Below are 26,149 nucleotides of genomic sequence, written 5' to 3' on the forward strand. Positions count from 1 at the left end.
TTTATATTACTAAAAATTATGACATTACCATATTAAGCATTAAATTTAAAGTATGTGTCCCCTGTCTATGGACTCCTTTCTGCTTTAACAAAACAGAAACACTGAATAAAGATACACTATGTCAGAGACACTCTAAAGAAGTTTGAAGCACAGGAGACAATCTCCCACAAAGCTGCATGAAGCATGATGGATTGGAGGTTCACTACGGTTAATGATAAAGGAATATTCAAAAAATTCCAAAATTTATATTTCTTGGCATCTGAAAATTCTCCAACTTTATCCTCAAAATTACAGCATAAGTTTAGGAGAAAAAGCTTTCTTACCTCAGCTGAGCAGAGAAATACACATTCAAACTGTGCCAAAGAGAAACATAACAAATCTCTGGGTTTTTCCATTTCCCCCAAAACCTATCTCACACACAGCTGCTTTCCCAATTGTCACAGTGAGACTCTCAGATTGCTTCTCACTCAATCCTTCCTTGACAGAGCAGACACTTAAAATCTATCTTCTTGCCATAAGACTGAGAAGAAAAAAACCCATACTTTCTTCTTTGAATGGGTGGTGGAGAGAAGTTATTTATGGAGAAAAGAATTAAAATCTCTCAAAAATAAAGAAACTTAAAATTATAGCTTATGCCTAAGTTAGTCAGTCATATCACAAACCACAAATACCATCAGTGCCCTAAATCACTAAGACACCCTTATCTGTACTTGATTTTTATGGCTGACTGCACTGATAATAGTTTGTGTGATTAGCTGAAATGGTGGATGCTGGTAAAAACAGAACTGTTCACTAGAAGGCTATCAGTCCATTGAGCAGATTGTGGTTACTACTTCTAAATAACTTGCTTTCTGAAACTCCTGTTATCCACTTCCTCCAGATTTTTAAACAAATAAACAAATAAATCCTGTCTCTGAATCTTATACTGTCACACATAGGACTATCAAGAGGATGAGACAGAGCAGGGGATGACTATAGTGAAAATTTTACAGGTGTTACAGAAATGAGAGTCTATCATGCCAGTTCATTTAAGCTCCATTTATGCTCAAAGTACTTACCAAGAAACTAAAAGTGAACAAGCCCTGCAGGGCCTATTCAAAAGCATTAGCAATAAACCAGCCCCCACTGTGTCACTTAAAAGTTACAAGTTCTAATTTCATGTGGGAGTTATCTGGAAAGTTTGTCTCTACTATGATTATACCAGCCTGATTTTATTCCCCTTGTCACACAAAGTCTCAATTTTTTTTCATGAATAATTGGCACACATCGTGGCTCTGTCTCTAATCTGCACAATTATCTACCTACACCGATTTTCAATTAAAGGATCACAGTGCACGTGGTGATAGCATATTCTTGAAAAGCCACAGCCCCTATATGCAAGCTCAGAGTTTTGCTATCAGAAAAAGGCTATGCACTGGTTTTTACCTGACATTTTGCCTTTGGTATAGCTCAGCATGTACAAGAAATATGAAAAGCAATCCTCAGTCTCTTTCACTGACAAATATTTAACAGAACAGCAGGGGCCGAGAGTGTTGGTGGCCTTGGCTGTGAATTGAAATGTCAGTAGTAGCACCATAATGCAGCATCTATCTGTTCACACACTTTAGAGAATGAAATCCAAGTGCTACCCTTATAGCAAGACACTTTAACATTTACCAGTGCACACACATGGACACAGCAAAGAAACAAATGGCACAAAAATGTTTGAATTATTGCAAGAGGTTTTGTGGTATATTCTGAGCTACATTTTCAAAGGTCATAAAGCTCTGAGTACTGAATATGGAATTACAGACCATATAGTACAACAAGTTAGCCAATTAAAGTGTTTTTAATAATACATATTTTGTCCTTCCATAGATGAACTCTATTTTATAGAAAGTCAGGTTTTGTATTTTGGAGGAAAAGGATAATGAATGCTGCTTAATTTTTCTTCAGGAAAAAAAGCTGCTAAACGTTTTTGTCTAGCAAAAAGAAGGCATTGCAAGCAAGCAGACATTGGTTTAGTGCCATCTTGGTTTTGGCTTATGTCCTCACATTTTTCTCTGTGACATCCAGCTTAAGAGCTAATTTCTTTTGATGTTACTTGACTCTTGACTAAAAAGACCAAGAAAAAAGTGTCTTTCCTGCAATCAAGCCCAAAGTTCAGTCCATGAACAGATTCTGTATGAATCCTCAGGGAAGATTGTCTGGAACCCCATCTATTTAGTCATTTAGATAATAACAGAGACATAAGCACTGTTTTCTGTGCTCTTGCCTCTGTTTTAACAACTTATTTACATGGTAATTTGCTTGCCTAATCCACTCTTGTGTACATGACATTATTAACTTCCTAGGTTTTGATTTTCACTAAAGAAAATCCTTCTGTAATTTGAGTTTCCCTGTATATTCTCCTCACAGTCATGTGCTTTGCAGCTTCTGTTGTCCAGTGTATCATAGTTTTTCACTTTTCATCTGAGCTTTAATGTTTTATCTGCTTCACATCACTCATAAAAATCTTTTCCTCCTTCTTCCTGAGTAATTTGAGTAAAAATCATATGCCTTTAAAAAATATATAATTTTTCATTTTATCTTCTCTGGTATATTATTTAACTAATTACATACTCATACCTTAACTAGGTCTGAAACTTTTAGACCTCAGAAAGTTAAAGGGACTCTAACTATAATACTACTCATGTACAGATTGGACTACTGGGTGAATAAAAATTTTAGGTTCCTACTGTCTCGTCTCTATTTGGTTTACTTCTTATGAAGATATGAGTTAATTCTGCCATGACCATCCTTGTACACACTTCTTTATTCAGCTGTGTTGTTGTGATCTTTTAATAAATTTGCTTATTTCCTCTGCCTACTCCCTCACATCCTCTCACAAAATTTCCTGTTTTTATATTCTCCTACCTCTACATTTAGCATGGACTTTCTCTAGGAAAAAGAGAAGCAGTCCAGTAAATTTTACTTTCCCATTATAACCCCTTCACCTATTACCAATGTCAATGCTTCTCATCTGCCTTTTTAAAGAGATTTTATTTTGTTCATCTGAATTAAAGTAAAAGATTTCAATGCACTGTTAAACAAAGGGCAGATACTTAGAATAGTCTTCCATTATGAACCTTAGCAGTAAATTCTAATATATTAATTTAATATCACTCTGTGGCCCAGAGAACAGTCATAGATTATGTAGATAAAATATGCATAGTTATCATGTCATCCTCTGCAGGTTTTTTCTCCCAATTTATTATGCTGTATATATTGTCATATATCAGCACACAATGAAAAAGAATAGCATGAATTTCTCCTTGTAGAGGCCTTAGCAAAGTAGTTTTGAAACCTCATAGTTAATTCTAGCCGTTCTCTCCTTAAAACTAATATTAAATAATGAAAAGCAATCTAAAACCAGTTCTTGGTCTTAGATGAATGGTGAGTATGTACAAGGTTAGATTCAATTCTGTGCATTCAACATCTAAGTGCCTGGAGGTTGACTATACACTAATTATCTGTGCATCTATCACAGTCAAAGGGCATCTGGGGATCTATTCAATTTCCTTAATAGAGGCACACAGTGTAATTTGCCATGCTTGACTGTCACCACAGCTTCTTTTTCATATCTGAGGTCTGGCACTGTACCACAATATCCATGCTCATTGGCTCTAAGGGCCCCAAAGACTCCATGTTCAGGTGACCTAATTTAGGGATGAAGGAGTAGCTCTCTAAATTGTGCTGTGCACACCTGTCAATATTTTCTTAGGTTCCACAAAAAAAAAAAAAAAAAATCCCCAGCATCATAGGAAGAGGGGAAATGGATAAGGAAAGCAGGATGTGATAGACATACTCCTCTAGAAGTCATACTCCTCATACTTCTCTAGAAAAGTAGCGGGGTCCGGGTAAGATACTTTGGGGCACCTGGAATGGCAGATTCAGGAAACTAAATCCCACCTTATACTGCTGATCTTTATCTCACCTGCTCATAGCAGGGTGGGGTGGGTTGACCCTGGCAAGCAGCTTGTTCAGTCCTCTTGTCCCAAGCAGGATGGGGATGAGAATTAGAAGAGCAAAAGCAAGAAAAACTAGTGGATTGGCATAAGAATAGTTTAAAACGAAGGAAGGAAGGAAGGAAGGAAGGAAGGAAGGAAGGAAGGAAGGAAGGAAGGAAGGAAGGAAGGAAGGAAGGAAGGAAGGAAGGAAGGAAGGAAGGAAGGAAGGAAGGAAGGAAGGAAGGAAGGAAGGAAGGAAGGAAGGAAGGAAGGAAGGAAGGAAGGAAGGAAGGATAGATTATGGCTAGATTGACAAATGGTACCCAAGTATTCTGTTCTCCTGACAAAAAAAAAAAATCAAACGAAAAACAAACAAACAAAAGAAAAACCAAACCTAACCAAACTAAAAAAAAAAAAAGAAGAAAACCACAATCTTTTTTTATTCCTTTTGGCTCTAATTCCTTGAGTACTATATTCAGACAGGAGCACTGTAAAAAAAGACCTGTCACTAAAAAAAAACCATCATGAGAATGAAAAATGTTAAGGAAACAACCAATTTATCTTGCAACATCTGTACCCTTGTCTCATGATGCTTTTTTTGACTCTGGACATGGGATTTTCATGATAATACTCCAAAGTTATCTTGCTTTTTTGGTCTGGTTAAAGATGAATGACAAGAGCTTTCCAGGCAAATCTAGGCTGCTCCTTGTCAAGGGGGGATGCAAGGAAAAAAGCAACATGCACTTTGCAGAGTTTGAGATATTCTAGAGGATTTAAAAACTAAGAATAATAGGGGAAGGAAAAGTCATTATTTATGTAACTGAGTGATGGGTGAACACATTTACAGTTGTCTTTGTCTTTAGAAAACCTTGTATGTTTCTTATATTTGATAGGACTTACTTCAGATAAATGTAGCTGTCAGAAAAGTAAGTGATTATGCTAGCATTTTCCTTAGGTTCCTGGTAGATACAGTGGGAAGAGTAGATGTTTCCAACTGAAGGAGATTATCCTTAACTCAGCAGGATCCCAGTATAAACAAGTCTGTCTGTAATATATGCTTGCCTATATAATTCACACAATTACTGCTGTCAGAGCATAGCTCACATTTCTGTCCCTTACCTGTGCCATTTACATTTGATTCCTCAGGTAAACATTCCCTCAAAACCCAGGAATTATTTTAAAATAAATATTCTTTATCCTTTGCTTTTAAATGTCATGGTTTTGTACCTTAATTTCCTGGTGAAGGTTGCAGTGTTGTTCCAGGTCACCATCTATCTCACATCTTAGTTTTGTGACCAAGCTCTTGGATGAGCATCTATAGCAAATGTGATGAATGATTATTGACAAAACCATCCAGGTTAGTGAACATGACTTTTTTTCAAAATGTCACTTTTAAATAATGTAAAGATATATTCAATATAACAACATAACTATTTTAATAGCATATTTTAAAAGTGTCTTTATATATTTCAAATTTCTCACTTTCACATAGAGAACTGTGGAGATAAAAATATTCCTATATAAAGTTAAAAGTACAAAAATCCTACAATTCACATGAGAAGTTGTCCCAAAAATGATGTGCACAAGAAAAAAAAAATACTCAAAGGTATACAAATGCAGTAATGAAGAGACCAGGGTCATAAAGCTTGCTATTTTTTACATGCCTCAAGAAAATGGCTGACTATAAATTTTTAGAACTGAGTATAAAACTGTTGTGAAAAGCTGAGAAGTTCAAAATCTAAAGGAATCAGACAGTACTAAGTATCTGTGATACAATAGAAATCGGAACTAAATATAATATTTTTTTTAAGTTTCTGCATCTTAGAAAGGACTTTGTAATCAGTTCTTGAATGAAAGATGACTTCATCTTTTCATCTGATGAAGCTGGAAAATCTATGTTTAAATCATGACTAGAACTCTAAAACCAACATTTATTGATAGGCATGATTTTTTTTCATTTATTAATAGGTATTAATTTTTTTAACATTCACATCTTTTTGCAGAGTATCTGCAGTTTCATTTTGACTTCCAGCTGACATGTGGTGGCCAAAGTAATCTTTCCATCTGCATGTAACAACAAGGCTGCAAACAGATTTTAGATATAATGACTCTTATCTGGGCTTATTTTACCTTCACCAGAATTGACCCCAAACATATTTAGCTGCTGAAATAATAACCTAATTTACACCCATCAGAGGGCTTTTAAAATTTTATGAAAAGACAGATACACCTTTAGAGTGTGATTCATCCAATCTGAAGATAAATATCTAAAATAATTGGGAGGAATAAACACCCTCTGAAAGGGTCTGTTTTGTCCCTATGACTGCCAAGCAAACCTGCATGACTGTGAAAGGAATGAGACGGTGAAAGCAACTCTACTGACTGACATCCAAGAATAAGAGTACACCATAACTCCAGGAAGAACACACTGAAATAACTGAGCAGCACAGGACGGCATTTATGTCCAAATATAAATATCTGCTCTAAAATAAACATCTAGGTTTGCTCTGTAGACAAAGCCACTGGGAGTTTCCATGGCTGCTTACTTCTACAGAGGTGTTCATGATGTGAAAGTGTTTCATCATGTGAAAGTGCTAAAACCAATGACTGTCTCCAAGTAATTTTGAAATATGGATGTACAAAATCGTGCTGCTATGGACTTAACACCAAGGGGATTGCTCTGTCTGCCAGAGTGCACAGCTGGTATTTAACCATGACCAGCGACAGGACTGGAGGAAACCGCGTGGAGCTGAGTCAAGAGCGGTTTAGGTTGGATATTAGAACAAGATTCTTCACCCAGAGGGTGGTTGGGCACTGGAACAGGCTCCCCAGGGCACTGGTCACAGCATCAACCTGACAGAGTTAAAGTGTTTGCACAATGCTTTTGGACACATGGTGTGACTCTTGGGGATGTTCTATGCAGGGCTAAGAATTGGACTTGATGGTCCTCGTGTGTCCCTTCCAACTCAGGTTATTCTGTTTCTATGATTCAAAGTACCAAAAATAAAATGTTCTTGGCATAGATTGGTTTTCTTCATTAGTCAGTAACTACCCATGCTTTTCTCCTTTGTCTTTGATGAAAAGTAAGCAGCACCAGTGGTGCAGAACTCCAACAAACTTCCATCAATTTGGACTGATGCTACCTTTCAGTTACTAAAGGAACATTGAATTTATTATAATAATTTTAAATACACAGACACACATGCACTCAATGTAAAGTCCCAGTTTAACAGTATTCTGAACTGTGACCTGAACATTAAGATGTGCTCCATGTGAAAACCCTGTGTACGAGATAATTTAGGACAATGATTGTCATTAAAGTGCCTGCCATCACCACTCAGTCTCCAAGAAATTTTAACTAATTTCCTTTTGGTTCTTCAGAGCACAACAAGAAAACCAAAACCAAAGATCACCAAAATAAAAGATTTTCCAATAAGGTGACAAAAGCAAGACTGACCCCTTATTTAAATCACATTAGCTAATCTCATTTTTTCAGATAGCCAGCTGAGTGTAATGAAAAAAGAAATTCCAAAATTGTATACTATTATATAAAGTATATTTTTTATTCATGGAAAACAGTTCTAGTAAATGAAAGATTTGTTAACTCTTTATAATTCCAGTCAGTAGAACAAAACATCAAGAGTAAAAAGTGCAGCAATTAAATATTAGTCTACTTAGGGCTTAAGTATGAAAAAAATTGTTAAAGGAAAATTCGAGCTCTAAGAGAAAGAAATAACTAGGATGAGTATGTGCAGCCCTTGAGCAGTTACAACATTAATTGTTTATAACTAAAGCAGCCATGTTGTGTCAATAACGAATAAAACATCAACAGCACTTCTAAGGAAATGCCTGTAAATTAAGGTTCATGGATTACTGTGTATCCATGGTACTTCACTGTCAGCAAAGTACTCAGCTTATCACACAGCAGATCCACCAGAGAAACAATAGAGAAAAATACTTATATTTGAAAGCAGAAAAAAAAAAGAAACAAACCAAAAGCTTTTGTAACTTAGTTTGAGAAGGTATGTCTTAAGCAAATCTCAAAGCAGCAGTAAAACAGAAAGTGCTCATTTTCCTATGAGTTTCATGTGATCTTTTGAGCTGTATCACCAATTATCAATTTCCTACCCCCTGTGGCTCCTGGATGAAGAGGCTGACACATCGATCAAAATGTTACTAAAGCATCAGTTGCCAAGATATGTCTGGATGCTATTTAAACACTTTGCCCTTTCATCAGATTCAGAGCGAGGTGGAAAAAGAAAGGAGTTTCCTACCAGACCATAATTTTTCTGAAATAAACAGATGTATTCTTATTCAATTCTTCATATGTAAGCCAAAAAGTAGAGCTTGCAAAAATAAAATCTATTAATTACTTGTAATGTGAAATCTTACAGGAGTTATACAAGAGAGCAAATAATTTAAACAGTGTTTTATACTATTTTGTACTTCAAAAAGTTAAGAGCTACGAGGCAGTTTTAAAGATATGAATTACACGTGATTAAACAGCAGGGAAAATGTAATGTGACTTTTTCCATTGCTGTGACTTACAGTGTTAGAAGCCAAGCAGAAAATATGACACAGCCTTCTGATAATGTCAGACTCTGTAGCCTTACAGGGTCCAAATGAGTCCTCTCATTGCTAGCAGCCTCCAAGACAATTAGAGCTGGCTATTGCCCAAATTCTTTTAGCTTTAGCTTAGATTGGTACATACATGTGGTACAATGCTTTTTGTTAGAATATTTTTGGTGTATTTCTGTAACAAACAAATTGTTTAAAAATAGTATTTATTCTTTGTACTTATAACACCATGAACTGCTAGAGTAGTATGTCAACAACCCCCATGTACAGCTGGGCATATCTGACTTATGGGATCATACCTCCCATGACACTTTTCCACTTGGATTGCATCTTGTTGTTGGAGGACAGAAAATAATGTCAATTTCCTGTCCTGTTTTGATAGGGAACTTTCAAAGAGATTGCAAGGACTTTCAGTATCCACTGGGAACAAAGAGTAACTACTCCCAGTTGTTTGTTAATACAATACAAATGCAACAACCATTACATCTAGGGAAAAAAAAAGGCTTAAAAATACAGACTTTAGAGAATTCATTCCCTGGTTTAGAAAAACTGCTCTTAACAGCAGTAAGTTCCAACATATATTTAACTTTCAGGTAATAAAGCATGTCCTTGGTATGCATTTTCTCATTTACCAATATAGTTTTTAAAACTACTGTAGATCACAGATTATCAAAGGACAGGATTTTGAAGCTGTTTCTGGTTTTGAAAATGTTATGTAAAATACACATGGAATCAAAATGCAGTTGTTATAAAATAATAGTGCTATTCTTCGGGGTTCCAGTGCTTTCCTAAGAGATACAGAAATAATTTTGAGTGTCTTGATTTTATTATCTCACCTGCTTCTTCTTAATTTCATTCTATTTCTTTTCTCTTTTTTATTATGTATTAGAAAAAAAGTAATACTCTTTGTATTATGTGCCTAGAACATTAACAGATGCATTCAGAACTCTTTTTACAGCACCTTAAGGATTAGAGAGTATTTTATTCCTATTTTAAAAACAATTCTTTCAATATCTGGCATATATTCTGCTGATCAGATTCCAACAAGATGAATACAAATATTCCCTCTGTTGCAATGACTTACAAGTTTTATCTCTTAACTCAATAAACTCAGAATATATCCTATATGTTACTGAACATCAGTGAATTGTATGCTATGAAATGTTTTCTCCCAGCCAGTTTTATATTATCCAGTTTAGAGACATGAAATGTTCAATTTTACCAACCTGTTGATTTTTACTTTATTTAAACTAAACAGTGTACTTGAGAAGTATAATGTTGGAAAATTTGGAGACCTACTTTTAAAGGCTAATAGTAACCTATAAGATTTATAAGTAAAACGAGGCTGATATACTAAAAATGTTTTTCTGTCTGTCTATCTATCTATCTATCTATCTATCTATCTATCTATCTATCTATCTATCTATCCATGTTTGTGTTTATGTAAGTCTATATTGAGATCACTGTATGGTGGTTTCTAAACCTAATCGGAGAATACTATTTTAATTTCAAATTTAACCTCCCTTAAAAATCTGCTTAGGAAGTGATATTTTGTGATTACCCAATATGCTAAAATAGTTCACAAAATGATGGATTTTTCACATAGGGATATTTTAAAAATTGAATTGTTTCACTAGACATCTGCATAGGATGATTAACTTGTTCAGCATTACCTATGAAACACTTGTTTATATTCCTGAGAATAGTAGCACATAAAAAAAAAAAAAATCTAGCAGTTATATAAGAGCCTGGAAATCTGGATGCCTTGACTTCAATTTCCAGCTATCACGTCTCTAAGGCTGATTGCTGTGCTCTTGTCCATTGTCCATTATGCAGCAGAAAAAAAAATTAAGAAAAAGCTCAATAAACTCACTAATTTCCTATTTCAGAGAAATTATGTTAGTAAGAATTACAGTTTGGTAAGGCCCACCTTAATCCCTGGGCAGGTAATCAAACAACTAATCCTGGAAACCAATCTGATAACCTTCTATGATGAAGTTATTGCCAGTTAAATGGGCACAAACTAAAACACAGGATGCTCTCTCTGAACATCAGGAAACACTTTTTCACTGTGGAGGTGATCAAGCAGTGGCACACATTGCCAGGGAGGTTGTGGAGTCTTCATCCCTAGAGATATTCAAAACTATTTGGACATGGTCCTAGACAGTTGATTCTAGGTGTCTCTGCTTCAGCAGACTCCTAGTGGGTTTGGTCCAAATGACCTCCATAGGTCCCTTCCAGCTTCAACTATTCTGTGACAAAATAGTTTAGTCTAACAGTGGAAAAAAAATCTGTTTATATTAATTTATTTCTCTCTACCCATCTGATCTCCTTGTTACAGCCAGCCTTGTTTCAGCCCATCAAGATTTCTGTGAAGACAAGTGTGTCTAGAACACAGTGTTTGTACCACAAAGTCCCTTTGTACATCTTCCTTTCATTCAGGTCTGTCCACTTATACAATTAGATTTTGTCAGAAATTGGTCAGTTTTCCTAAACCTCCCAGTTAAGGGTTAGCAGAAGAGTTCTGAAATCCAGTATATCAGACTAGTTTTTGCTTCTCACTTTTTCATCTCTTTCAGTGTGAGATGACAGGTGAGATGATGATATTCCAAATACCTGAAAGATAGATTACTATTAGCTTTGGGTTTTTTTCAAAGCCATTTTACTTGGCTTCAAGCCAGAATGGAACTGAACTGAAGAAGGGATTCTAGGAGTATTCCTAGTGCATTCCAACGACTAATCACATAATAACAATATTATCAATAATAACAATAATAACAATTAAAATAGTATAATAATAACAATAAATGATGATGATGATGATGATGATGATGATGATGATGATGATGATGATGATGATAGAAAACTAGACTGGAGCTAGACTTCATTAAAACCCCTCATATATTTACAATGCTGGTCCTGGAAAACAAGTGTTCTGCTCCACAAATCCCACCAAGCCACGCTACTTGCTCCAATAGAAAGTAGCACTTCAAAAAGGGTCAAAAAAGTCATTGCTGTCAGGTGCAAAAGAAAGTTTAGATGGCTCATGACTCTCAAACATTGGTGAATAAAAGGGCAAACTATTCACTCATTTTGTAAGAGCTCCTAAAGAAACACTTTTTATACTACAGTTCTAGAAATGAAGTTTAAAATATATTTTACTTTTATATAAATTTGCTTACTTAACCACTGCTGACCTGGATTTCATGAAGTGCCCTACAGATAGCAGCAGCATGCTCTCCCATCACTGGCCTCTTGGATCACCCAAGGAGTCTACTTCTTCCAAACCACAATACTCCAAAGATCTCCTAATCCAATTTTAGATATTCTGTAAATAAATTTTTTTTTTCTATTGGAAACAGATGAGCAGATTATCATGCATCTGCTTATTTTCATATGTGAAATTCTTAACTGTACCTACTACTTGACCGCACACTTGAATTCATCTGTGAAAATATAGTGATGCTATTTGCCCAAGAGAACCATTTACTCTAGTCTCCTTAAAATAAACATTACAGGAAGATCCCTGGTGTTTTCTCACTGAGAAATGTACCTAATTTATAACATATGTAATTTCAATATGATAAGGTACTGCATGAAAGATGGCTCAAAACTGAAATAATAATGAATTATTTTGCACCTGAAGATTCAACAACTGCTCAAATGCAAAAAAAATAACTCCATGATTTGTAGATAAACTGTTCACTTCTATGTTTTGTTTAAGTGTGTTCAAGTTTACTATTTGACATTAATGTCACCTGTCAATATATTCTACGACTATCAATGTAGAAATATACTGTAATTTTCTGCTTTGTTCTAGAAAGAGGGGTTTCCTTTCAGCTTGCAGTCTGGTGTTACTATGAATTCTGCTTTACTGTTTCAATTTAGAATTAAAAATACATTGAACATTTTTTTCATTTTTTTCCTCCTAGTTGATTGCAAGACAAATGTGAGTCAGCAGTGCCTTGGCAGCCAGGAGGGCCAAACGTATCCTGGGGTGCATCAGGCACAGCACTGACAGTGGGCAAGAGAGGGGATTGTTCCTTTCTGCTCTGCAGTGAGGGCAGTTTTGGGCACCACAATATAAAACAAAGACATTAAGCTATAGACAGTGTCCAAAGGAGGGCAATGAGGATGGTGAAGGGTCTGGAGGGGAAGCCAAATGAGGAGTGGCTGAGGTGACTTGGACTGTTCAGCCTGGAGGAGACTGAGGAAAGACCTCACTGTAATCTTCAACATCTTCACAAGGGGAAGTGGAGGGCCAGGTAGTGATCTATTCATTCTCATGACCAAATAAATAAATAAATAAATAATCACTCTGAAGTTTATGTACAAATGTACTGTCCTATTTCAGAAATTAGGTTTATGGATTTCAAAATACAGACTATATATATTTTACTACCCTGCCCTTCTCCCCTCCCCCCCACCCCACCATTCTTTCTAGTGGGTAATTAAATTGCACATAATATGCTTTTCATTTGACAGTAGATGCCTCTCTCTCTAGGAACAGTGTAACAAATACTTGGTATCAATTCAGCCTCCTAGACCTTGCTGTTATCTCATTCCTATTTTCCTCCACAGTCACAATAAACAGAAGAGTACTGCATCCTAATTTTTGGTAAAAGAAGCATGATCTCAGCACACTGTTAAATCCTCATCATTGTAAGAAGCTTGCTCATTCCACTGAAAGACAATGCACAACTTTGCAATTTTTCTTTTGTGTGCAATAAGGGGAATGTGGCACACAGCAAATGCTTTTGCTAAATCTCAACAGAAGCTTCCAGAACTAGCTCTAACAAATTTACGAAAGAATACTACCAAAAAAATCACTCTGAATCTGCTTTTCTTCTTGTAGTTGTTGTACTCCCTTGAACAAAGACTATTGGCAAAGACAAAGTTTCATTTTTGTATGAAACTAGCTGTAAGGGTCCACCCACATCTTGCTGTGCAGTGTTATCATCTCAGTGATCCTTTTCCCAGTCCTTTGAGTAGCCCTGCATACCTGAGATAAATGCCATTTTTCATGAAGCTTAATAGTGCAGGTTACAAAATATATTTATTCTCCTTCCACAGGCACTGAAAAGTAATCCATGTATGTCAATATTTTATATTATATCAAAGAGAGACCAAAATATCTGACTGCAGAGAATGGTATGGTTTGATCAACTCCTGTTACCAAAAAATTCCCCAAACCCACCCCCCAGGAACACTGAAAAAAGGCTTTGGACTGGATTTAGCAGTGGTAATATACTTCATGCTGATAGGAAGGAAGCCCAGTTGGGAAGGATTCATCAGGCGCTGGCAGAAGTCCTGTTTCCAGTTCTAGAAAGAGGTTAATGGGAGCAGTGAGCTGCACTCTCCTGAAGACTGAGCTGTACTTACCCTCATGATTAGTCTTAAGAATGTAGGAGTTTCAACAGTTGAACTTGATTATCCTGGAGGTCTTTTACAACATTGGCCATTATATGGTTGCATGACCTGTGAGAAGGTAGCCGGACACTCAGGAGCAGAGGGCATCAAGCACTCTCAGCCAATGAAAGGTTGTTATTAGTGGGCAAATGCAATGTGCATGATGACTGCCTAGCAGAGTTTTCAGTGTTGCTTCTACTGGTGGTGTCTGTAACAGGGACACTAAAGAACCAGGGAATCTGCTACAGGACCAAAGATGAAAGAGATAAATAGACCTGAAGTCTCCCACTCTTCCTTATCATGTTTAGGATTATTAACAGGAGATTGCTGCAAAGCTTTCCGTCATCTTTGTGGCTACATCCAGCCAGGGCTGTCCATCAGATACTTCCACAATAAAAGAAGATAAATTATTTTTTTTCCTGTACAGTTTCACAATCTCAAAATAAATATTTTCAATTAAATTCAAAATTTCCATTTTAAAAAAGAACATTTGGATTTGATGGGTCCTTTTTAGCCCAAAAGTTTTTTAAATATTCATTGAGGCATAAGTCAAAAGACCCTGCAGTTACCACCAATAAAAAAGAATGACAGAGCAAAGAGAATTCTTCAGAGCGATACTTTCTTCATGTTTACATGTTTCCCTAGGCATTACATTTTGGCTGTTGGGAGAAACTGTAGAAGTAAAGTAAGAAGTGTAATTTTGCAAGCTATCTCTAATTTTAAAGCTTAGAAAATTACTTGTTGCCTGTGTCTTTGCACTATTTTTAACTTGTTAACTCTTTCTTGCTGTTTTTGATAATATATCACATGTTTTTATCCCTACTAGAGCACATCCTAAGATTGTACTGCATTGTTGAGCCTAGTATTATGCTGAAGTGTACTGGATATTAATGAATTTTCATCATTCATTCAGACAGAACTGATATTATTGCAAGGTCTAAATTGCTCTATCTTTGCACTATGCTCTTTTTTTTTTCTTCGTATTAAAATTCTATGAATCTGTGCTTATCCAAAAACGTTAAACTGGGATCATGGCCCTAAACTAATGACCCTGAATGATTTTAGAGGTTTTTACACTAATATCTTATTTAACATTTAAATAATATAAAATGCACAAAAGAATAGTGGTGAAAACATTAGGTCTTGTAGGGCACAGCTAGAAGTCCTAATTCCCAGCTGCAGAGATGTGTTGTGTCATGAAGCTTTCTCCAGAATGTTGTGAATCTGAACGTCCTGTATGTAAAGAAGTTTGTATTCAGCAGGAAATAGAGACAATTCCCATCTACTCCACCCTAACCTAAAGCAGGAGTTTCCAACTGATTAAGGCTCTTGAAAAACTGTTGTATCCACAGTTACTACACAGCATTTTGACAATGTAAGGACCAAACGGCTGCCTTTTCAATGAAAAAGAGAAGAGTCAGGGAACATAGCTATCTGAATATAGGAGTGAGTTTCAGAGATTTGCAATTGAAAGTTCAGAGCATAAATCCAATTGAGCCTCCTTTTCAAGAAAACTCCTCTCTGCTGTCCATTGTGCACCCATATCTGTACCATGAGGGCTCTGATGACACTCCTTGGAACTACATTTTCCCAGTTACAAGGCAATATGTTGAATGTAAGACTGAAATTTCATTTAATATTTTTCACAATCAGCATCTTATGTGGACTGTGATTTTATAAAAGGAATTGAATCAGAAGGAGCAGAGAAGGAACTGATGGTCTTGTGAAACAGTTCTAGATATGTGAGGTCTGATTTGCTCAGATATTGAAAGGGGGTAAATGGGATTTCAATGAAGTAGAGAATTAAGACACACATAAAAACATTGTTGTGATCACTGCTCAGCTTTAGAAACTATTTTGAGGCTCTTCCTTCCAACTAATAAATATCAAAATTATCTTGAAAATATAATGATTTCTGACTCAAGAATTGTAATGTGTGTGTCACTGATTACTTGACACAGTTATGATAACAGCCTAGACCTCTTAGTCTACTTAACATCTACTCTGGCTTGAAGTTTTCTATTGTCACACACAGGAAAAAAGTTGGAAACAGAAGACAAGCTGTGGTAATTAGGCCAAAGTCTTGGCCAGAAAAGAGCGTCAATGAGCAGTTTGTTTACATGCATGTGGATACCTTTATCCCATCTCCTCCCATATTCATTGTCCTCAGTCTAGCTAGACCTCCCCTTTACCATGCCTTTAGCTTTTCCCATCATTCAATCTAAAAATCTAAACTCAATCTAACAAAATGCTCCCCATATCCCAGGACAGGTTTTTATGAGACTGCTTTTCACCAGTCAAAAAGTAATGGCTGGACATCCTCAAGGCTTTGGTTGACTCCTTCTAAGGCCTATCAGTCAGTGATCTCAGAGCTCTGGACTTTTCCAGTGACTATGTTTCATCCTGATACTTAGTTTGTGTATCTGGCTGCTTAATTTCTTACTTCATATGGTTCTTTATAATGGGAATTAATAAATTCACAAGCTGCCTCACAAACCAGGTGTCCTTACATTGCCCTTACATTCTCTCACACTCTGAGCATGCACGTCTCTCCATCCAGATGCAGAGAGACTTGATTGTAACTCAAATCACTTAACATGGGACAGGGTTCATAGAGAATTCCAATTTAAATAAAGCAGAGCCAAGAGAGTTAGTGAAATGAGCAATACTTTTCACAGGTCCAATATCCATACAACATGAGAAACCAATGACAGAAGGGTTCCCAGGAGTGAGTACCAATTAATTTGTTAATATCTAAAAGACACTTTTGGAAAGAAAAGCATTGACTGTTTTGTCAATGACCATTTGGCCAGCAGATCTATGTAACAGGTCACCAATAAACTTTTTCATTTGATCAATAAAGAGAATTATTATTTTATTTACTTATCTTTTTTATTGCACATTCATTTTTAGTATGTATCACTTTCATGTAGAACTTTAACAGCAGTGGAAAAAATACTTTTTTTCCGTTTAGGAAAAGAAAAAAAAGAAGATGTCTTTTAAAGAAACAACACTTTTTATGAAACGTACTCCTTCTATGAGAGTCTGAAATTTAAATATCTATTTTAAAGTGAAAGAAGATAATTAACCATAAAGGCACTGCAAAAGACAAAAATAGGGTATTACAACCTCAAGACAAAGGTTTATATAATATGTGTCAAACTTTCAAAATATAATCTGTCTTTAAATATGTTGACCCTGTGGAATGTGCTCTTTGGTTTTAGCAGCAGTGCTCAGGTACAACTTTTCACTAAAGTTGTAAATGTAGAGACATTTACAATGCCTCCCCAATGAGAATTTTTTATTAAACCTGTTTTTCCTTTAAAAGAACATATATCACATTAGAATTGTATAATCATAGAACCATAGAATTCAATTTGGGTTGGAAGGGACCTTAAAGATCATCTAGTTTGGACCCCCTGCCATGGGCAGGGACACTTTTGTTACGCAATTCCCTCAAATCCCTCTCCAGCCTGGTGTTGAACATTTCCAGGGATGGGGGAGATTAAGGGTCCACAACTTGTTTGGAGAGCCCATTCCAGTGTCTCACCACCCTTAAAGAATTTCTTCTGAATATCTAATCTAAATGTACCCCCTTTCAGTTTAAAGCTGGTTTTGATTTCAAACAATCTTTGTGCTTATTCATGCTCTAGCAACTCAAGATTTGGGCTCTTCTAAAGATGTCTCTGCTGTAACTACTGTAGCAGATATTTTGGTGACTCACTGGGGATCCTCACCTCATATGGACTAAAGGTTCAGGTTTCATCTGCACTCCCCGGTAGTGATTGAAAGCTGGTTTTTGGGACACTTCTGGGGCAGTGGGGTAGATGCCTTCTGGTAGGTGCTTAAAGGGTTGGGTACTGCTAGAAAGTAAGTGGAATGAAGTGGTGGCTGGGACCCAAATGGAAATTTAGTTTTCCAATGTACAGGTCATGCAGGATTTAAGGGAACCAGGTTAGTCCTTCCCTCCTCTATTAACAAGTAGAAAAAGCATCCCACAACTTCAATTTTTCACTTTAGCTTCAACACTTGAAATGAGTTTTGGCTGGTTTGGGGCTTGGAGTTGGTGTGTGTTCATTGTGAGTGGCAGCCTCTAGAGAAACTAGAGCACTGGCTTCAGGCTAATCTGGCTGCTGACCACATACCATTATTTGGTGGATGGCTGGATGAGGAGGCCTTTCCTCTGATTAAAGAGGGATTCAAGACAATGTGGTTTCATGTGTGTCAAAGGTCAACATACAAGAAAAAGCTTCTTACAGCACTCAAGCTGTTACTCATTACAACCCTAACAAAATTCTTATGAGAGGGAAAAATATATTCAAGTGAAGGGTACATTTCCACATTCTTTTCAATAACCAAGCTAACACATGCCAACATGGTTTAGTGGTAATATGGAGGAAATTCTGTAGGAGGAAAATTAACTAGAGAAACAACATATACAAAATCTACCTGTCTTCCTGAAAACAGGTCTACAGAGATTAAGGCAAACCAAATGTGCCATATTACAGACAAAATATTTAGAAAATGCTCATATTTAAGTATTTGAATGTTCAATTTATGTATTTGGTTTTCTTTTTCATCTTTGATAGCACTTCTTCCATAAAAAAATGAACCTGCTAAATTCTTGACTGCATTAGAAGGTCTTCAAAGCTCTGTTCCTGATAGCAGTTTGGAGAGGGAAGATAATGCCATAAGATATCAGCCTTCCCCCATACCTGGAAGGAATTGCTTTGACTCTTGGCAAGAAAAAATTTAAATGATTCTGTCTGCAATCCAGGTGTAATCAAGTTCATTTACTCTCTGAAGCCTTGCCTTGGAGAAATACTTTTCTGATGAAGAGTGCAGCTAATTACATTGGAATTAAAGTGCAATATTTCTACCTGCTAAAGAATTGTAACTCAAACCGAAGTGAGAAAAATTGCCAGATTAGGTAAAATAAACCTGGTGTGGTTTTGTGGGCTGGGCAGAAGAATATTGACGGGCAGCTAGGATCACTTTTTATACATGGCAATTCATCTCAGAAAGGGTAATCTCTAACATCCCATTTTTTTAACTAGATATGTTGAACATATGATAGTAATTATTTTAAGGCCAAACAAGCACCATAGATTTATATGCGCTTCTGAGATTTCAAAAACATGGTAAAACAATCAGAAAGTTTAATAGCTGTATTCAGGACACTGATAATTGCTATGACATCTATAAAGATGTGGAAAGAAGGGTACGTGAAAAGAGAAACTCATTTGTTTACAATGAAAATTCTGGAGAACCATTAATGGTTATATTGCAGTTTCATCTGAGGAAATGAGGTCTTTGATTTATTTAGTATGTATTTGATGTTAACTCACATGGCAACTGCATCTCGTGCAAAGGAAATTGCAATGTAAGAAGTTTGGACATACTTTTCCCTGCACTTAATGTGGTATTTCATTATTTGGAACATAAAATAAAAGTCAATTAGACACTAAAAAAGGAGGAAGGACTTTGAGAAGAAATATTTATCAGCCATTTAGATGGCAAGCTGAAAATACTTAGAGTTCAGACTGAATGGGAATTTATGTTCAAAAATATTTTAACATCATATATTGAGGAAAGCCTATACTTCAACTTCTATATGTTTCCTTTATTGGAACTTTTATAGGAAGGAAAATAAAACTGTTTATAAATGTATCACTACTCCAGATTTTAACATTTTACTTTTGATTCCCTTTAAAATTGTTTATTTGTACAAACATTATTTAGCTCAATGTGCTCTGTTTATCTCATATAAACACATCTTTTTTCTTCTTTGTGTTTGATATTTTCTGTCTTTAAGCTTACAAATGAGAAATGTTCTTTTCTTCCTTCTTCTTCCACAACTGTTCAGTATGCAGTTTCTATTTCATCAATGTCCAAAATCTAAGGATTTTTGGTAGAATTTCTGGGACATCATTACAAACTTATTTTTGCTCTTTCTGGCAAGGTAAAGTTATCTGCAAATAGAAGCAAACGGGTTAGGAATGCCGTAATTTGCTAAATTAAGGGTTCTGATGAAGAAAGAAAACTATAATAAGGTTGAACAGGTTAAATCAATGGTTATAAATACTGTCTCAATATAAGAAGATAATAAAGACAGTTAAGCTCTTACATTTTTCAAAGTTAGAATAAGTACTGAAGAAAAACCCCATAAACTGTAGTAAGGCCATATATGAGAAGATACAATATATAGGAATGAACAATAATACATTAATTTGCAATGTGGTATCTCAGCAACTGCTTATATTATGTGAAGTATTAAAATCTGATGGAATTGATTGATCAAGGGGAAATTGAACCACTACCAAATTTTCCCTGCTAAATTAAAGATTGCCATGTGTCTTCCCTCCCTTACTTTTGCAGTCTAAATGCACACGGAGGGAGTCAGAAGCTAGGTTTAAACCACTCAAAATAAGACATCATAACCAAATCTTTTTCAATATCTTTTTCATGTGCTGAAAAATGACAAAGTTCGGTGAGCAAAGCTTACAGGAAAAAGTCTGCCTAACTAAATTCCTGTAAACCAGGAATTATTTTTACTGCAGTAATTATTATTACTGCAGTAATTATTATTACTGCAGTAACTAAGAAAAAGAAACACCAAAGATAAATATTAAGAAGTTATTAAATCATGTCCCTTTACACTTAATAAGTTTTAAGTATGACATGAAAATCAAGGTTTTATGAAACATTTGCAACTTCTACTCTCGGTAGTAGTGCACTGCTATTTCTTACAGAAAACCAGACAGTGGGCAGTATAAGAAGCATTGCAATAATGAACTGGCTGGGAATACCTGGGAAACTTACTTCTAGTTGGAAAATGCTGTGTTTCTTAGTCCTGGGAGCAAAGTCTAGTTAAAACTACTGAAGACAGAATAGGAAGGGCAAAAGAGTGAGGCTAGCACAATCTCCTGAGTGTTGGAAGAGGCAGCTTTTGGACTTTTGATATCACATCTCCAGCACCTGCCAAGCAAGCAAGAGTGCTTCCAGTGCCTTTTGTCTCACCTACTCTTTTGAGGCAATTTTAAAATAAAATATTACTCTCCTCCTCTGAAAAGGCTAAAATGCTTACACTCAGGCAAGAAATAAGGGTTATATGTTATCTGCTGAATCAGGTCCCTGGGGAGATGCTGCAAACACTCTTGTCACCGTCCTCACAATTTCTAATAAACCCATTTCTGCAGCTCACTGCTCTGTGTTGGATATTGTTAATATTATTCTAACAACTTCCAAAGGCACAGGCAACTCTGCAGCTGCTGCACCCTTCTTGTTTGCATGTGGGAGTGAAAGCAATCTTCCACTGTTTGACCTTGGTGCAGAATAGGCACATAACATTGAAAAACAGAGATGTGAGGCCCAGATATAGAGTGAACAATTCTTTCTAGGGCAATTGCTGATGCCTATTCCCCTGAAGTTCCTGTAGTGGTGGTAATGCATTACTAAACTGTGGGAAGGACCTGCTTGGTTAAAACATAGGGATTTAAAATTATTTACTAAAGAAAATTCTTAAAGACTAACTGCTCAATAGCATAAGAAATTTAAGAAAGCTCTTAACAGTCTTAAACCAAGGTATTCTAAAATGTTTTAGAAGTTATGGGGGAAAAAAAAGGTTTTACCTTACAGAATTCTATAGCAAGAGAACAAGTTTTATTTGAAAACTGTTTTCTCTTGCAACACACTTTTCAATAATCTTCTCATCCACTGGGCAGTATCAGTTGCCCATTAACAAGCATTTTATGATAAACAGCTGTACATGAAAACTGAGCTGGATTAGAAACCAGAGAAGTGGGATAACTGCATTCAGTCTGCAGAAAATAGAAATGAATATTGCCATGTTTTCCATGGAAAGATGTTAAGACAACATATAATTTTTTGCCTAAATCCAGTAAATGAACACAACTGGGTCAACTCATCTCAGCAAGGACAAATCAGACTTTTCACCCTTCTCAAACCATTTTACATATGCTTGCATATGTCCTGGAACACTGGATAATGATTAATTATGATTCGTTCAAAACAAGAAATTTAAACAATAATGGTCATTTTTTTATAGAAGTTTGCAGGAAATTTTATTTAAAGGTTGCCAGCCAAAGGCAACACTGTCATTATATTCCAGCTTGAAGTTTGTTTCTACCTTTTTGGATTAATTTAATTTGGATTAATTGTGATATGGATTAATGAAGGTACTTGAAAAATTAAATTACAAAACATATCACAAAAGCCTGCTGTCATAGTCCTTTTCCTTCTCCTATCACTTAGATTATATCAGACCTAGGGAGAGTCAAACTGTGATGAACCTTGCCTTTTGGAACCTTGAATGCATTTGACTTGCAATCAGTCTGAAGGCCTAATAAAAGTTTTACTTCTGAAACTGTTCCAAAATGTTAAAGAATTTGTAATTGCATCTGTCTGGAAGTATTATTATATTGCCAATTGAATAATGTTGACCCAAGTTAGATTTCAGACCCCTTTTACTTTGGGAAAATCTAGATAAACTAAATATAATTGTTAAAGAATATCATTAAATAAGCACATCATTAGATGTCTCCATAGACTCATTTAATTGAATTGAAAAATTACACGTTGAAAAAATACGTAAAAGTATCAGTCACTACAGAAAATTTTAAAAAATTGCCTCACTATATTGCTGAAAGCTTTATTAATTTTACCACTTTAAACTTCTAAGCAGAGAACACACAAAATTTTGTTATGAATTCTCAAATGTGCTCAATGTTTATGTAATGATTCCTCTTCAAAGATGAAAGAATGAATGGAGAATAAATAAATTGTGACCTTCCTGAAAAACAACTTTACCTTTAAAGATGGATCATGTAGGGTGATGCTTCACTGCATCCAATATATTAATAGTTATTAGGCTGACAGAAAGTCAATTTCACCATAGCTTGTTCTTTACCAGAAAGCAACAGTAAAATGAAAAAAAATAAAAGGAGGACATTCAATCCATGCTTCCTGTAAATGTCATTGTACATTTTAATAGAAAAAAAAAAACTCTTCATAGACATTAATGAATAAGCTGAACATAAAATTTAAAAAACCCAAATCCTATATATATTCCTATCATGTACTGTTTAGGCATTGACTGATTTTGTAGTGCAGCGATCCTTTGAAGTCATGCAGGACAAGTGTCTCCAATAGCCAACAGTTTCTGATAGGAGTAGGATTTCTGCCCCTCCTAAAGCAGTACTGGGAGAACATGAAATCATATAGTCATCGCTACTATACAGCTATTTAGAAATAAATTATTATAAAGGACAGCTAATATCATTTTCTATGGCAGTTAGTTATTGCATACTAATAAGGGTATATGAATAAATAACGTTTGACAGAAAACAAAAGCTTAAGCCCTAACGACAGCAAAAAATTGCAAAATAATATGCTAAAAAGATACACCAGAAATGTAGAAATCTGGGCATTTTGGATTCTGGAAATGAAAAATACCAGACAGATTTACACAAGGATTGTCTTATTTTTACTGTACTTATTGTGAGTAAATACCGAATATATTTTCAGCCGCTCAGTTATTTTAACTGATTGAACATATGCAGTGCAAAAAGAAACTGTTACATGATGTGGTCATCCAATTAGCTAGTGTATTTTATTAAGCTACAGTTGCACATTAGGAAGCCACTACAATTAAAAAAGTGATAGCAGGAATCAGGCACTGAAATTCTGATCCCCCTTCAACTCTGCCTAAAATGAAAATCTGAAATGAATCCTCTGTGCCTGATAGTGAAATACCAGTGTTTTCACAACTCAGCCATCTCAGAGTTGTTTGCTTCCAATGAGATGAGTAACACAAGCTGTTCACAGAGATTGTAAGAGCTGAGCTTTTCCATATGGAAACTTTAATGTGCAATCTAAATGCACCTTGGTGAACATTGGTGTTGCAGAGGGTCCAGAAATGCCTTACAGAGAAGGAAGAGAGAACTATTTCTCAATTCAGTATGATTAAGCACTCCATAAATCTTTTTTTTTTGTTCACAGAGCACAGGCATTTCTAGAGTTGGAGCTAAAGTGATAAACACTGTCCTAAATGTTATTTCATAAGTGTTACTTGAAAATTTACTCTTTTAAGACTGCTTTTTTGTGCAGAGTTTAAACTGCTTATGTATTAGAGAAATATCCTTATTTGACAACTTACATTAAACAGAGATTTATAATTTTTTTGGTCTAAAAATACAGTGCAATGGAGTGACTTGCAAACAGAATAATACAGGACATAATAAAGAAGATAAATAACAAGAGGTTCACTGAGACAAATGGCACTAAAAATCCTGCAAAAACTATGGAAAGTGAAAAATCCTCTGGTCTTTATATGACAAAAGGGTCAAGCAATTATTTTGAACAATCAAACAAATAGCTTGTTTTCTGTCAAGAGTTATTTATTTCATATACCCTTGTAAATATGCAGCAACCTTCTGTAGAGGACCATACTGCAGAATGATTTGTCTCAAACATTTTGAGTATTGCTACAGGAGAGGTCACCAAAAGTGAAGGGTCCCATGGAGGTGGGGCAGAGCTGTTCTGATCCAGCTTCCTGCTGTGCTTTGATACTGGTGCTCATTCCCACCCTCCCAAGTCATTTCCTGGAGAAGGGCTGGCTGTGCATGATACACAATAACACCTGAAAAGTCTAATTTACATAAGAGGCCTGCACCAGGTTAACTATAAAAAGACAGATTAGCAAGATGCTTCCTGTGGGGGGAGGGGGCAAAGAGTATGAAGCTGAGATACCCTGGGGTGGAGCAGTCAGTAAAATGTAAACTATAACGTTCTTGCTAGAAAGTTCTTTGCTCTAAACTTTTCTATTGGATCACCTCACAAAATACCACCCCTGTACCCCTGTACCCCTGTACCCCTGTCCTAGTGGTCAAAAAGCACCGCTGAGCCCGCCCCCCGTTCCCCTCCTTAAGCCTAAGTCCCGTCCGGGCTTGGGGCTCGGCACCCCGGCTCCGGCACCCTTCATCAGAGCTGTACCCCGTTTTCCTTCCCCTCGGCACCCTCAGACTTCCCTGAAAATAAAGCCCTGTTGGAATTTCACCGGAGCCACCCGAGTGCTCTCTGTCGGCTGAGTTGGCTTGATCCATCCGCGGATGTGAGTGCGTGTGAAGTGGCCGTATCCCTCCGCGCCTTCATCACCGAGGCAGGGGTTTGCTGGCACCCGCCAGTTCTGGGGCCCCCGGGAGCTAGCCAGGGCCCAGAAAAACCGCAGCTTCCTTGCTGTTCAGGGTCTCTGACAACTCTTTTTTTCTCTCTGGTCTGCTCTTTTGCTTTCTTCAACTCACTGTTTGCCCCAGCACTGGATCATCCAGATCTGGATCATCCAGGTCCGGATCATCCAGGCAGCAGCACCAGCTGAGGATCTAAGGACTGGTGATTCTGTTTGGTTTTTTCCTTGCCTTGCCCCAGCAAAGCACAACTATCATATTCTATTCCATATTCCATGTTAAAACTCTGCTGTGGGAGTGGGGAGTACACGGTTTGTGTAAGGGTGTATTGTGGCTTGTAAGCCAGACCCGTGAGGAGTTTCTGGTGGGAGTTGACAACTTACTGAAGTGTAGTGGGCAAAATAAAGGGCTTGCTATCTGTCACTTGTGGAAGTCTACTGTATGAATTTACAGGCTTGTTAGCCAGCACCTTCTCAGTCTAAATAACGGGCTGGTTGCCAAAGTTTTGGTGACTGTAAAATAAAACAAGGTTTCCCAGACACATGGTCCAATGTCTCTGTTCAGCTGCGTGAGAATTTACAAGGAACACCACAGCCCCTACCTGTGGTTTGTGACACTTACTGGTAGGACAAATGATAGTAGCTGCTTTTTATAATAGATTAATTGTTGATACAATTTTATAGCATTGTATTAGGTATAAGGTGTGCTAGAAGATGAAAGCCTCTAAAGGGACTAGAAAAAAGACCTGTTCTAATAGAGTTTTCAGGAAAATGCCACAAAAGTGAGGTTAGTCTAGGAGTTCCAGTAAGAGGTGCAATCATCTTACTTAAGGGAACACTTTGGTATGGGGTGTATAATGAATCAAAAAGTTTATAAAGCATTGCTAGCATGCAGATTTGAATACAAACTTGTTTGGTGAGAACCCTGGAAAAAGACAATAAATTATTTTCACATTGAAATGAGTGTACCTAATATTTCCCCTACAAAAGC

The 26,149-nt window shown here is 36.3% G+C and overlaps 1 protein-coding gene across 7 annotated transcripts in view; it reads right to left on the reverse strand.

Moving 5' to 3' along the window:
* The window catches only part of GPC5 (glypican 5), a 609,707-nt gene that overhangs the window by 216,347 nt on the left and 367,211 nt on the right, over positions 1-26,149 (reverse strand). Inside the window, exon 8 of one of the 7 annotated variants that reach the window (XM_077173565.1) lies at positions 19,793-19,927. The exons of the other annotated variants lie outside the window; for them this stretch is intronic. Within the exon in view, the coding sequence (XP_077029680.1) occupies positions 19,887-19,927 (41 nt within the window). The 3' untranslated portion in view covers positions 19,793-19,886. Of the gene's footprint in view, positions 1-19,792; positions 19,928-26,149 lie in introns of those variants that run through there. 7 annotated transcript variants of the gene reach the window in all.

The sequence above is a fragment of the Agelaius phoeniceus genome, chromosome 2 (genome assembly GCF_051311805.1).
Source record: "Agelaius phoeniceus isolate bAgePho1 chromosome 2, bAgePho1.hap1, whole genome shotgun sequence".
Taxonomy (NCBI): Eukaryota; Metazoa; Chordata; class Aves; order Passeriformes; family Icteridae; genus Agelaius; species Agelaius phoeniceus.